The 14,396-nt window shown below is 41.5% G+C and overlaps 1 protein-coding gene across 1 annotated transcript in view; it reads right to left on the reverse strand.

Annotated features, from left to right (window-relative positions):
- zgc:171775 (STKc_p38 domain-containing protein) overlaps positions 1–14,396 on the reverse strand; it is a 62,971-nt gene that overhangs the window by 27,535 nt on the left and 21,040 nt on the right. Inside the window, exon 5 of the mRNA XM_039771076.1 lies at positions 1,836–1,865. Within this exon, the coding sequence (XP_039627010.1) occupies positions 1,836–1,865 (30 nt within the window). The remainder of the gene's footprint in view (positions 1–1,835; positions 1,866–14,396) is intronic.

The following is a 14,396-nucleotide window of genomic DNA, read 5'->3' on the forward strand; positions in this document are numbered from 1 at the left end:
AGTTCTTTTTTGGAAATCTGGGACGCCATGTCATCTGGACCAAAGAGGACAAGGACAACCCAAGTTGTTATCAATGTTCAGTTCAGAAGCCTGCATCTCTGATGGTATGGGGTTGCATGAGTGCCTGTGGCATGGGCAGCTTGCATGTCTGGAAAGGCACCATCAATGCAGAAAAATATATTCAGGTTCTAGAACAACATATGCTCCCATCCAGACGTCATCTCTTTCAGGGAAGACCCTGCATTTTTCAACAAGATAATGCCAGACCACATTCTGCATCAATCACAACATCATGGCTGCGTAGGAGAAGGATCCGGGTACTGAAATGGCCAGTCTGCAGTCCAGATCTTTCACCTATAGAGAACATTTGGCGCATCATAAAGAGGAAGGTGTGACAAAGAAGGCCCAAGACGATTGAACAGTTAGAGGCCTGTATTAGACAAGAATGGGAGAGCATTCCTATTTCTAAACTTGAGAAACTGGTCCCCTCGGTCCCCAGACGTCTGTTGAGTGTTGTAAGAAGAAGGGGAGATGCCACACAGTGGTGAAAATGGCCTTGTCCCAACTTTTTTGGGATTTGGTGACACCATGAAATTCTGAATCAACATATTTTTCCCTTAAAATGATACATTTTCTCAGTTTAAACTTTTGTTCCGTGATTTATGTTCTATTCTGAATAAAATATTAGAAGTTGGCACCTCCACATCATTGCATTCAGTTTTTATTCACGATTTGTGTAGTGTCCCAACTTTTTTGGAATCCAGTTTGTAATTCATAAAACATATCCAAATAAAATGTTGACTACACCCCTGTAACTGTTGACTGCCTTCCATTGAATGGGCTGACATGCTGAGTGAAGAATAAATACCACTTGTCAGACTCCATCTTCAACTGGGTAAATTCTTTCGAAACAGACATTTCAGTCAATTTTCAGTTCTGTTAAAGTTAGTAATCATACCAAATTCCAACATTCGATAAAGATCAACCCTTTACTAACTCAGAAAATCCCTTCTGCAAGAGGAATATAAAAAAGAAACTGAAGTTTAAATGAATTCAAAATTGATAGCTGACAATGGTTTTTCAACCAGCATGCCACAGCACAGTGGTGCGTCATGAGAGCTTCCCAGGTGTTGCATGGAAACAACAGATAGTAGTGCACCTGGGTCTGAACCTGAGAGGTAGAAGCTCCGCAAGTGGTCAAGACCTGTCTGAGGAGGACAGGACCACCTGGTGAAGCTGGCAAAAATGCAGCTCCTCAATTGTTACTTCAGAACACTTCAGACACGTCTCCTGGCTGCCAGAGTCCATCTGCCTGAGTATGTGATTGTCAGCGATTCTCGCTGGGTTGGTGGCAGAGAGGGATGGGCAAAGGGACTTAGCAGCTGGGAGATGCCATCAAAATGCTCACTAAGTGCAGTGTCTGCGAATGTTAATCTCAGATCTGCTTTTTTATTGGATTCTCCAGTAGCCCCTTCCCTTTGGATATTCGAGCATGTGTATGAGATATGTAATGTGTTATTGGTGTGCCTTCAGATATTTCTGCTTACAAATACTGTGCCACCACAGAAAAAAAAAGTTGGGGAAAACTGGCTCTGAGCCTCAGGATCTATGCCGGTATCCAGAAGGTTGGCAGTCTGAATCTCCATTACTGCCAAAAGAGATCCTACTCTGCTGGGCCCTTGAGCAAGGCCCTTAACCTGCAATTGCACCAGGGGCGCTGTATAATGGCTGACCCTGCACTTTGATCTCAAGGAGTATGTGAAAACTAACAAATTCCTTATACATAAAATTGCATTAGCCGAAATAAAGAACAAAAGAAAAAAAAATGTACATACCCTGTGAATGATTCCAGCCGAATGGATATACTGAAAGAAAGAAAGATATCTGCAGTTAGTTTCAAATGTTACGTTTTTGTAACCTAATTGCAGCTCACTTGTATTTTACTCGCAGCTCTTCACTTGTGGTGATCAGTTTTGTAACCTTGTCCTGTAACACTTGTTGCCAAATAGTCTCCCAGACTGACGTTTACTCAGTTATGTAGACTTCATTTCTGAGTCGCTTTGGATAAAAATGTCTGCTGAGCAAATAAATGTAAATGTTATTTTCAAACACCTATATTTATTTCTGTATATTATATTACACCACATGACCACACTCTGGATACGCAGATTCTGGACACGTGGATGTTTGTTGCACTATAACACTAGAAGACTCTGCACATCATCTAGCAAGACAATCAGGTGGTTAGGTGTGCAAGGCACTCAATTACAGGGAAGCAAATAAAAATTTGACAATGACAGCACTAAAGCTTCATTTTCTCCTTTGAGTTCATGAATACCTTGGAGTGTACCGCAAACAGTTTGTGCCATCTACAAAATGACAATGACTGCCAGACATTTGTAAACTTTATACAGTGAAAGAAAGTACAAAAACTTGACATTGCAATAAAACTGCCTCCCTCCACAAAGATGGCAAAGAAGTGTAGGCAGTGTCTGTATTCTCTTTTATGGGTGGTGGGGGGGGATCAAAGATGTTAGTAGACAGAAACTTTCACCATGACAATAAGATGTGTCCACACTAATACTCATCATTTTTGAAAACGATGGTTCTTGTGGAGCAGTGTGGATGGGGGAAACGGAGCCTTTCGAAAACACTAACACTGGATTCCCACGTGATTGTCATGTGCTCTGATAATTCCTTTTGTAATCTCATCTGTTGGTAGTCTGACTTCTTTGCATTAGACCATGGCTACAGCACCTCAAATCACTTGAATATTTTGTTGTTGTTATTTTCCCAGAACTCCAAGTCTCTTTTCTAATACTTTGGCTTAGTTATACTCGTTTGTAACCATTAAAAGCAGTTGTACTTCATCGTATGTACTGGCAAGGAAGTCTGTTTTATTTTTTCCTTTTTTCTTTTCTCAATTTGATTGACCTCAGGTTTGTTGCATAAATGAACCTTGCAATTAGCAGATAAACAGATTGGCAATGCGGTATGGATGAAAAACGTTTATAAAATGATCTGAAGACACCAGTGTGGACAGATAATTTTCTGTGGCTGCTACTGAATCGGTACTCGAAGTACAAGAGGAATAAATGCAGCAATCTGAGGGTGGTTGCAGCTTTACTCAGTCTGCAGCTTGGATATCCCAAGTACTCTTGGTTTTCTTGTGAGTGGGACAACTGAGCAAGAGATTCACATTACATGATAAAGGACTGGTCACTTCGCAGGAAATTGGTTCCAGGGCAGAAGAATGTTACACATGACCCACTGCTTGATCCGAAGAACATTCGGGGTCGCTGTTGCCCCTTTCAACCCAACGGACAGATACACAGACACAGAGTAAAAGCATGAAGAAGTTCTTTTAATTGTTTTTTCTTCTTCAAAGTGCCTTTTAAACACCACAGCCACCATAATCAATTAAATGAACGATAAATCAATATAATTCTCTCCTCCACACCTCCCAGCAAGCTCTGTCTTCTACCTCCCAACTCCGGCTTGGCTTCTGGGTCATCAGCAGTCCTTTATATAGTGCCCGATCTGGAAGTGGTTCTGTTCTTCCTTTAACGTGACTTGCCAGCACTTCCGGGTCAAATGGAGAACTCTAATTCTTTAGTTAGCCCAAAGTACTTTGGGGCTCCTGTCCACGTGATCCATTAGTACTTCCGGGCTATAGGGAAAGTATGATTCCCCCGGTCCTTCAACAGCTCCCCAGGACTATGAATCCAGGGCACCGCTATACTCCAGTGGAGTCCAAAAGTTGCTGCCTTCCTCCATCTTTTCCTTCTCAGGGCGTCCTGGCCAGGTTGAGCTGCCAGCCATCCATTACAATATATTTCTTCCACCTTTGCACATCAAACTTGGGCTAATGAAAAACTTTGTTATGGTAATGAACAAGCAAAGCAAAACCTCTGCATACTTGCGACAGATGTTTACACGTATCAGTGGTGCCAAGATAAAAGAAGGTGTTTTTGTTGGCACCACAGACCCAAGTGGTGATGAAGGATGGTCACTTTGATGGTCTTCTGCAGGATGCTGAATGTGTCACATGGACCACCTTCAAGAGTGTTACTTGTAACTTTCTAGTAAGGTACAAGACACCAAAATACACCAAAGAGACTGAAAGTCTGGTCCAGGCATACAAGTCGATGAAGTACAACATGTCACTAAAGATACATTTTCTTCATTCCCACCTGAGCTTCCCAGCCAAACTCGACAGTGATGAACAAGGTGAAAGGTTTCACCAAGACATTGCCAATGTGGGGAAATGCTATCAGGGAAAGTGGAGTCTGTCTATGCTGGGAGACTATTGTTGGACACTGATATGCAAAGCATCGGACAGTGACTACAAATGAAAATCTGTGGCAAAACATTCCTAGTTTTCTCATGTGTTGCTTATATCGCAATATCTTAGCATAGGCCTATACCGCTGGAGACGTTACAATGTTAAATGTGTAATCGCATTTATCCTGAAAACCCTACGTGATACAGAAATAACAAATGCATATATGTGTTCAGTGTGTAAAAATCTATTGGTTTCACCAAAAATTGTAGAGGAAACAACATTTTCCATAAAATTATTGGCCAGTGAAACATTTAAAATGAATGCAGCATTTTCAGATGTATTCATGTTAGTGAATATATACTATACTTTATACTAAGTCTAAATACTTTAGCAAAGTCTAAGACATTTGTCTTCTTGAGAGAAAGGTTATGTCAAATTTGAAGGAGACATTCTAATGTATTCATTTAAGGTTACATCCACATTACTACCCTTTCATTTACAAACGCTTTCAATTTTTGACCACACTACCCCAGCATTTTTAACCCTCAAAAATGGAGACTTTTGAAAACACTCTGTAGAGCTGTTTACATCTGAAAACGCTGGGTCAGCACTGCTACATGGATGAACGAAAATGTAGACTTTTGAAAACGCAGTCTCTAAATGCGCTCTGATTTGTTTGTACTTAGCCTTTCCCTGATTTGTTTAGTCTTTACTTAGGCCCTATGGACACTACTAAGCTTTCATTTCAAAACACAGACATATGTCTCCATTTTCGTCTTTTGTCCACACTACCCCAGCATTTTCAACCCCTGAAAACAGAGACTTTTGAAAATTCTCTCCAGAGCCGTATAAAAATGCACTCTGATTTGTGTGTGCTTATTATGTAGCCCCTCCATGACTGGATCCTGCTCATTACGTCTCATTACCTGACTGGTGACTCTTCAGGAAAGAATATCATATTCCAATATAGCAGATACAGAGCAGTTGCTTTCCGTGGTGTTTGTTGTGTTCTTTACCTGTGTGAATCCAAATGGCATTTTGTGCAGCTTGAATACTGCATACACACACAAAAGGCAAACAAGTTACCAGTCGCTACAGCTGTGTGATAAATCCTGTGGCCCTTTAAAGATTTGTCCACCGATGTGTGCACTCCTAGGGTTCACCGACAAAAGCGCGACAGACATATGCGCCCCGACAAAACCGCGACGGACAAATGAGCGCCGACAAACCCGCTAACTGGTTTTCGACAAATGCGTGCTGACAAAATCGCCACGACAAAATCGTGAGAGAGGCCAAGAGAGTGGGACGCGTACGTGCGCATTATGTGCTAGGTTATAAATGTTATAACCGCTGATGGCATGCCGCGAACAAGCAACTCAGTCGAGGGTTGGCATAACGCGTCGTATACAAAGCGGAATTACCAGCAGTCAGGCAGCCAGCAAGTCTAAATACGCTCAACTATCAAGACGTCTTGCTGCAATTCTTCCTACATTTGCAGGGCGTGACCTTAAGGACTATCTGCGTGCCGTGCTAATGGCATGCCGCGTCTCATAATATTGACTTCTAAAATAAACATTATTATATATGCTTTAAACTAGTAATTCATATTCAATGAAACTTTCGCGATTTTGTCTGCGCGATTTTGATGTTGCGTTTTAATCGGCGCTATTTTGTCGGCGCTCATATGTCTATCGCGCAAATGTCGGGTCATACACTCCTAGTACAGGCGAACGTGAACATCACATGGGTTTTCAGTCATATTAGTGTGGACAGAGATACTTTTACAAACAACATGAAATTACTACTGTGGACAAACAGCATTTACATTTATAAATGAACAGTCGCCACTGCGGTATTCCCATATGTGATCTACTGCAAAGAAAGCTGCATCATCACCAGGACTGAGTGCTAGAAAAATGTCACTGTTGAACCATGGTTTGGATAAAACTGTTAAGAATTCCCTGCACTGTTAGACAATCAAGCCATTCAATATTCATTAAACTCAGCCTGATTAGAAAGGCTAATCATTAAACCAAGACTCAAAAACTTTGATGTTATAATGCAAAGGCAGGGCAAGACTAAATGGAGAAAATGTTGAGAAAGGAGAAGATGGTGATAGAAACTAAGATTGCTAGACTGCATTTATGTGGTGGTGAACATAAACTTCAAAGTACTCAGAGGAGAAGCTGCTGATAGACAGGTATGACCTCCATGTGGTACAGAAGGAGACAGAATTGTCTAAATGACTGAAACGAAAACAGAACAAGAGAAAGCCTGTTCAAAAAATGACAAAAAGAGAATCTTCTGTGCCCCAGAGGTTAACACAGCTGCAGAATTCCAGCTTCAAATGTTATTCCAGGTTGTTGTCTGTATGAATTTTGCACATTCTCTCAGTATCTGAGTTGACTTTGTATTGGAGCCCCTGTTTTCTTCCCAAATAATTTATGCATATTGGCAATTCCGTGTTCAAGTGTGAGAATGACTGGCTCCTAATTCAGGTTTGGCTGCCATCTTACACCAGATGCATTCCCCATAACCCTGAATTGAGCGAATTAAGAAGGGCGGAGTAAGTTATGTTTATGTAATTCTTTCTCACTCTTCTATGCTGTACAAGATAAATGGTTTTGTATAGACTGATTGCCCTTATGTCAGTCCATCCATCCATGATCTCAAACCTCCATTAAGCTTTGTGGGTCACCAAAGGCTAAGCCAGAAGAAGAAAACCTTTATGCCAATGGGAGAACGTGGGAGAAAAACCCATACAGACGTGCAGAGAACCTCATCTCTTGGTGCTACTGAACAGCTATACAAAATCAAGATGAAAGTATCAACTGCCTTAGACGTTGTGAACTTGAACCTGGACACAGGCAGACGGACATCGTTGTTTCTCACAACACACTCTTTATTTACAATATATTTACAATTTAACGTGCACCCTCCAGTGCCTCTTGCACCGATTCCCCCAATGTCCAGGCCTCGCAGTCCTTATGCCTTCCTGGCCGCCTCCCGTCCTCTCTCCAGCTCTGTCTTCTTCCACCCGACATCCACCAATGACTGGAGGGAGGCGGCCCCTTAAATGGGAACCCGGATGGGCTCCAGCTGCTTCCCGGCATTTGTTTATAGCCACACCCCAGTCCGGGTGTCCCCTGTCGTATTCCCCCCAGCACTTCCGCCACACCAGGAAGTGCTGGGCTCCCGGGATGTTTAGGCACTGGGGCGCCGCCTGGTGGTGGCCACGGGTCCCTACAGGGCTGGGCTTCCAAGCCCTTTACCCGAGGCCCCCAACATAACCAGGACGGACGCCCCCTCACGGTCTGGAGGAGGCACAAGCCCTCCTCCGGTCCTCCTGGGCGTCCCGGCCGGGAACCACAACGTTTTCACTTTTTATTGTTGCAAAGCACTGAATCACAATGCATTTAATTTGACTTTTTTATCATTGATCAACAGAACATGACTCTAATGATAAACTGAAAAAGATCTCTGCAAAGTGGTCTAAAAAAATTCCAAATATAAAACACACAATAACTGATCGCCTAAGTGTTACCCCTAAATCATCACTGGTGCAGCCAACTGGTTTTTGAAGTCACCAAATTAGTTCCAAGGAGATCACCTCTCTGGGGTTTAGTTGATTGTAGTCTAAATACACCTTATCTGGAAGGTCCAACTTGTATCGAGTTAGTATGGTGGCCTAACCGACATAATGAAGAGAAAAGAAAACTTTGTGCACTCCTGTTCAAAGATGATTGAAAAGCACAAGTCGTTGGACAGACAGAAGAAAACATGCAAGTCACTGAATATCCCTTGGAAGACAGATAAATCAATTATTAAGAAATGGAAAGAGTATAGCAGAGTTAAACAGGTCATCCACAAAAACTGAGACATTGTACCAGAAATAAAATGCGCATGGGGCAGAAGCAAAATAGTCCTCCCAAACTGTATGCAGTTTATGAGGTACTACACAGACACTTACTGTCTGATAGGGAAAACAAAGTGTCCCACCTGAAAAGCAATGAAAGTGCCAACCTGCCTAAGGGTGTGATAATTAAATCTGGATTTTGCAAAATGTACCTTTGTGAAATGTGTTGATACACATTCTTTAAAAGGAATGCTAAGAAGTGAAACACAAGACGCTTGCAGGATGTAACATGTTGATCTGAGGCACAGAGGCTCAGATATCTCAAGGCTCTGAATGCCATGCTGACAGTATACATTCACTCACACAGTTCTGCTTTTTTTTCTTCACATTCTTCATTTATTTTGACCCCTGGAAATCCTTTACTTTTTTACTTCCAGAGGTATAGTCGACTTGACTTCAAAATCATTTTCCCAAGTGGCCCTCTGAGGATGGTCTTTCCATCCTGTAATCTTGAGCTACATCAGCAAGAGGAGTAGAATTGCAAATCAGGGTTTGTATAATGCCAGTAATCCATCTTTCCATGCTCTGAACCTCCATCCACTATAAAACTTTCTAAGTATCATATTGAGTTCAGACTCGCAGGGGGGCAAGTGTCAAACTAGACAGCACTGGGAGTCATTCATCTCCAGGACCTGCCTAACCCAGTTATAGATGTTACAAAGAACTGAAGCGTACCCTAACACCACTGAGCAGGAGCCAGCTCTGGGCACACAAACACACATTGTTAATTTCCACTTTCTTTCTTCTGAGTCACGGCACTACAGCTACGTGGCACAATTTCCAGAGGGCGATCCAGCTCACAGGATCCTCATTGTTGAGGATTTGAGTGGCTGCAACAAGGCCAGGCCAAGGGGACACCCACATAGATGCCCATTTCTGGAGTGAGGGACTGGGCCACAAGTCTGCCTGGGGGACTGCCAAACAGGATATCGAGGTGTTTCATTGTGTGGTGGATGCGGCAGCGCTCTGTACCAGTGCATGCTCCCCAACCTGACCAGACTTTTCTTTTCTTGATGTGCATGGTGGCACTCAGTCTGTCTTGATGTAGATGCATCATGACAAATAAAATCATCATCATATTTTTTTAATGTGACTGACTGAGAACAGTTGGTATTTCCACTTAAAACAGCCGAGAATCCATGTATTTATACACAATGTTTGTACTCTTTGGTATACAATGCATGTTTTCCAATTATGATTCAACATTTTCGTGCTCATATATTGTATCTCTCCCTGTCTTTCCAGTACAATGGCCTCCTGACCAGGCAAGGGTCCTCAATCGAGCCCTTCTGGAATGTAAGCATCTCGGCTGCATAACTGGCACCTTCTGCCCATCTTTGGGTTGAGGCAGAGAACTTCCCACTTTCATTCCTGTCCCGGTATTAATTTGACCAGCCCCTGCTTGCCATCCTTTACATTGTTTGGTAGCAAGATACTCCAGGTGAGTGTTGCAAGCGTGCAACAGTGTCATCAAGTGCTTCATGATCTACAGATACACTACTAAAAAAAACAGTCCAAAATAAAAACAATAATGTAGTGAAGTGTGATGCCAGTGCGTGTGGCTTCTATAGATTTCAGCTCCTTTTTTATGGCAGCTTTCATAGCTCGCTATCCCGGGAAGGACTTATGCACTCATCTGGCAGTACTAGACTGAAAAAAGATGGCCATGCAGATGCTTGGGACTTTCGTGGCTGCTACATTTAAATAACAGTTGCCTGAGTACTGCCTGTTTGTGTTTGTCCTTGTTGTGGCCGACAGTGCAGCTATTAGCATAAAAAATGAAGTATAAAAAAGTACATACAGTTGTGCTTGAAAGTTTGTGAACCCTTTAGAATTTTCTATATTTCTGCATAAATATGACCTAAAACATCATCAGATTTTCATTCAAGTCCTAAAAGTAGATAAAGAGAAACCAGTTAAACAAATGAGACAAAAATATTATACTTGGTCATTTATTTATTAAGTAAAATGATCGAATATTACATATTTGTGAGTGGCAAAATACAGTATGTGAACCTTTGCTTTCAGTATCTGGTGTGACCCATCTTTGCAGCAATAACTGCAACTAAACGTTTCTGGTAACTTTGATAATCCTGCACACCAGCTTGGAGGTATTTGAGCCCATTCCTCCGTACAGAACAGCTTCAACTCTGGGATGTTGGTGGGTTTCCTCACATGAACTGCTCGCTTCAGGTCCTTCCACAACATTTCGATTGGATTAAGGTCAGGACTTTGACTTGGCCATTCCAAAACATTCACTTTATTCTTCTTTAACCATTCTTTGGTAGAACGACTTGTGTGCTTAGGGTCGTTGTCTTGCTGTATGACCCACCTTCTCTTGAGATTCAGTTCATGGACAGATGTCCTGACATTTTCCTTTAGAATTCTCTGATATAATTCAGAATTCAATGTTCCATCAGTGAAAGCAAGCTGTCCTGGACCAGATGCAGTAAAACAGGCCCAAACCATGATACTACCACCACCATGTTTCACAGATGGGATAAGGTTCTTATGCTGGAATGCAGTGTTTTCCTTTCTCCAAACATAACGCTTTTCATTTAAACCAAAAAGTTTTATTTTGGTCTCATCCATCCACAAAACATTCTTCCAATAGCGTTCTGGTTTGTCCGTGTGATCTTTAACAAACTGCAGACGAGCAGCAATGTTTTTTTTGGAGAGCAGTGGCTTTCTCCTTGCAACCCTGCCATGCACACCATTGTTGTTCAGTGTTCTCCTGATGGTGGACACATGAACATGAACATGAACATTAGCCAATGTGAGAGAGGCCTTCAGGTGCTTAGAAGTTACCCTGGGGTCCATTGTGACCTCGTCGACTATTACACGCCTTGCTCTTGGAGTGATCTTTGTTGGTCGACCACTCCTGGGGAGAGTAACAATGGTCTTGAATTTCCTCCATTTGTACACAGTCTGTCTGACTGTGGATTGGTGGAGTCCAAACTCTTTAGAGATGGTTTTGTAGCCTCTTCCAGCCTGATGAGCATCAACAACTCTTTTTGTGAGGTCCTCAGAAATCTCTTTTGTTCGTGCCATGATACACTTCCACAAACATATGTTGTGAAGAGCAGACTTTGTGAATTTCCCCTTGGGATTAATAAAGTATCTATCTATCTATCTATCTATCTATCTATCTATCTATCTATCTATCTATCTATCTATCTATCTATCTATCTATCTATCTATCTATCTATCTATCTATCTAGATCCCTGTTCTTTAAATAACACAGGGTGCCCACTCACACCTGATTGTCATCCCATTGATTGAAAACACCTGACTCTAATTTCACCTTCAAACTCACTGCTAATCCTAGAGGTTCACATACTTTTGCCACTCACAAATATGTAATATTTGATCATTTTCCTCAATAAATAAATGACCAAGTATAATATTTTTGTCTCATTAGTTTAACTGGTTTCTCTTTATCTACTTTTAGGACTTGAGTGAAAATCTGATAATGTTTTAGATCATATTTATGTAGAAATATAGAAAATTCTAAAGGGTTCACAAACTTTCAAGCACAACTGTACATGTAAATGTGTATATATTAGAATAGGGTGTTGTACCGTGTTAGCCATTATGAATGTAGTGAGAAGTCAAGTAAAATGGCACCTTTTATTGGCTAACAAGAAAAATTACAATATGCAAGCTTTTGAGGCAACTCAGGCCCCTTCTTTAGACAAGATGTAATACAGAAACTGGAGTTTAGCCAATAAAAGGTGTCATGTTGCTTGACTTCTCACTATATATTAGAATATATACTCATTTTTAAGTTTAATATTCATTTTGGCTAATTTTGGGCAAACACATAAACTGGGGGGTTAAGGAGATATGCTTCTTCACAGAGAAATCCAAGAAAGGATGAAACAAATTAGCAAGGAGCAGTTTGGGAACAAATCTGAGCATTACACATGATAGACACATAAGTGCACAGTTAAAAAATGAATTTAGGAATTGAATCCATAATCAAGGAATATGCTTTATCTGTTACTTGTTTTACCTGCATCATGTAAGTGCATATTGATTTATTTGTATTTATTACTGTTGGTATTTCATTTTTTATATGTTCATAAATGTATTTACTTCTATGTTATTTCTTTAACATCTTGTAAGGCACTTTGAGCTACGTGCTTTATATGAAAATGTGTTATTGCAATAAATGTTGTTGCTGTCTTGTCCAGTCCACTTACTGGACTCACAATAAAGTAATTCTGATTGATTCCTAGACACCTTTCTGCTGTACATTACTACAATTCCGTTGACTATTTGTTAGGCTTGAGTGGTTAGTGAACTTATTTACCATAATTACTGTTATTTTATGATTGTTTCCCAAAATCTGCTAAAAGAAGTTCTTTCCTATTAATGTTGTAAATAGTATTGTGAGATTTTTCCTGGAAAGAAAGACAGCGTTTTCAAGGTAAGGTATGAGCAGTACACTCATTAATGATGATGGCAGAAAGTGTCAATGCCATAGAAGACACAGGTTGGCTGGCATCCCGACCGGGGCAGATGGTTACTTACCCAGCCAGGATGGCTTGGTAATGGAAGGGTGGAAGGAGACCATCACCCTGGGCCATGTGCTTTCCCAATACAAGAGGTGGCAGCAGCTCTCTGGTCGGTCTCTCATATACACACCCGCAGGGCTGCATGGGAATTAGAGTTCTAATGGGCAGCCCTGCTGTATCGCATGGGAGCCACAAGGGGGAGCTGTGTGAAGAAGGTTCCATCATTTTAAGGAGGAAGTGTTGTCCCGGAAGTTTTGTTCAGATTCATTGTGATCGCACCGGAAGCTTTGCCGGGTCTGATATAAAGAAAGCCACTCCTCCACACCTGGTGAGTCAGAGTCGGGTGGAAGAGGATGAAGCTCACTGAGGAGGAGTGGAGGAGAGGGAATGAGACAGGAAGAAGACTTCTTGTAATTGTGCTTGTGTAACTTTTGGAAAGGTCTGTGAAAGTCTTTGCTCCTGGGACTTATGTTTGTGAGGTTCTGTCTGGGATTTGGGGTGCTGCAATGCCCCCTAGCGAACACAACATTCAAATAAGAATTTCACCGTACAGGTAATAATAATTCCTTGCATTTATATAGCGCTTTTCTCACTACTCAAATCGCTCAGCAATTGCAGGTTAAGGGCCTTGCTCAAGGGCCCAACAGAGCAGACTCTCTTTTGGTATTTATGGGATTCGAACCAGCAATCTTCTGATTGCCAGTGCAGATCCCTAGCCTCAAAGCCACCACTCCCGTGACAGGTGACAACAAGGACCTCTAAACCCATGACCTGTTTTTTCATTTAGTATGCAATTTTAAATTTTTTTTCTAAACTTTCCCCAGCTCCACTGTACATTGCTTATTCCTGTGTGGTAAAGTAAATACTGATCTCAGCATTGGGTACATATTTGACAAATCATTTATTTATAAATTCAGACTTCCATATTTATGATGATGATTCCTTGTCATTTAATGAATTATTGATTCTGTCTGCATTTCACACATCACAGAATTAATTGGCACCTTTTACGTCCTGAGCCTGCTCACCAAATCCTGATCTTGACCACATAGTATACTGACGTAAGCTTGAGTTGAGCCACGTCTTTGTGTCCTACAGCAACTCATTACACTGACTCAAATTGAAGCCAATTGTGTTCTCATTCAATGCGTGTCACCTCATTTCCAACTAACCAGCGTTAAAAGGGGGTTGTATGGAGAAGCAGGTGGAACATTCCAGTACAAGGGGTGGTCAAATGCAATTCTGACATTGAACCTCAGGTGGTGATCAAGTGCATCTCTGTCAATGGTGGACATAATAAACACAGCGGTGCTAGGTGCTCATATACTAGCATGGGGGAAGACTAATAATGTGGCCTTGTTACCGTCACCCTGTCAAGTTGGCCTCTACTATATGGGAAGGCAGAATCGTCAGATAATATAACAGATTTAATTTATGGTATTTTCAGACCTTCTCCTCATCTCATAAATCATCCAAGAAGATGTGTGAATGTTTGAAACAAAATTGAACCTCAAAAAGTCAAACCAAATGTATCAGAGATCCAGACAGTAGTGAGAACTGTGGGGCAGTGTACATCTGAGCAGGATACCCTCACCCAGCTAGGATGTCACACCAAGAGGTCCTTGGCTGTAGATAAACTTTACAAGAGCTAGTAGGCATCCACATTATGTCACT

Source organism: Polypterus senegalus, chromosome 12 (genome assembly GCF_016835505.1).
Source record: "Polypterus senegalus isolate Bchr_013 chromosome 12, ASM1683550v1, whole genome shotgun sequence".
NCBI classification, from domain to species: domain Eukaryota; kingdom Metazoa; phylum Chordata; class Cladistia; order Polypteriformes; family Polypteridae; genus Polypterus; species Polypterus senegalus.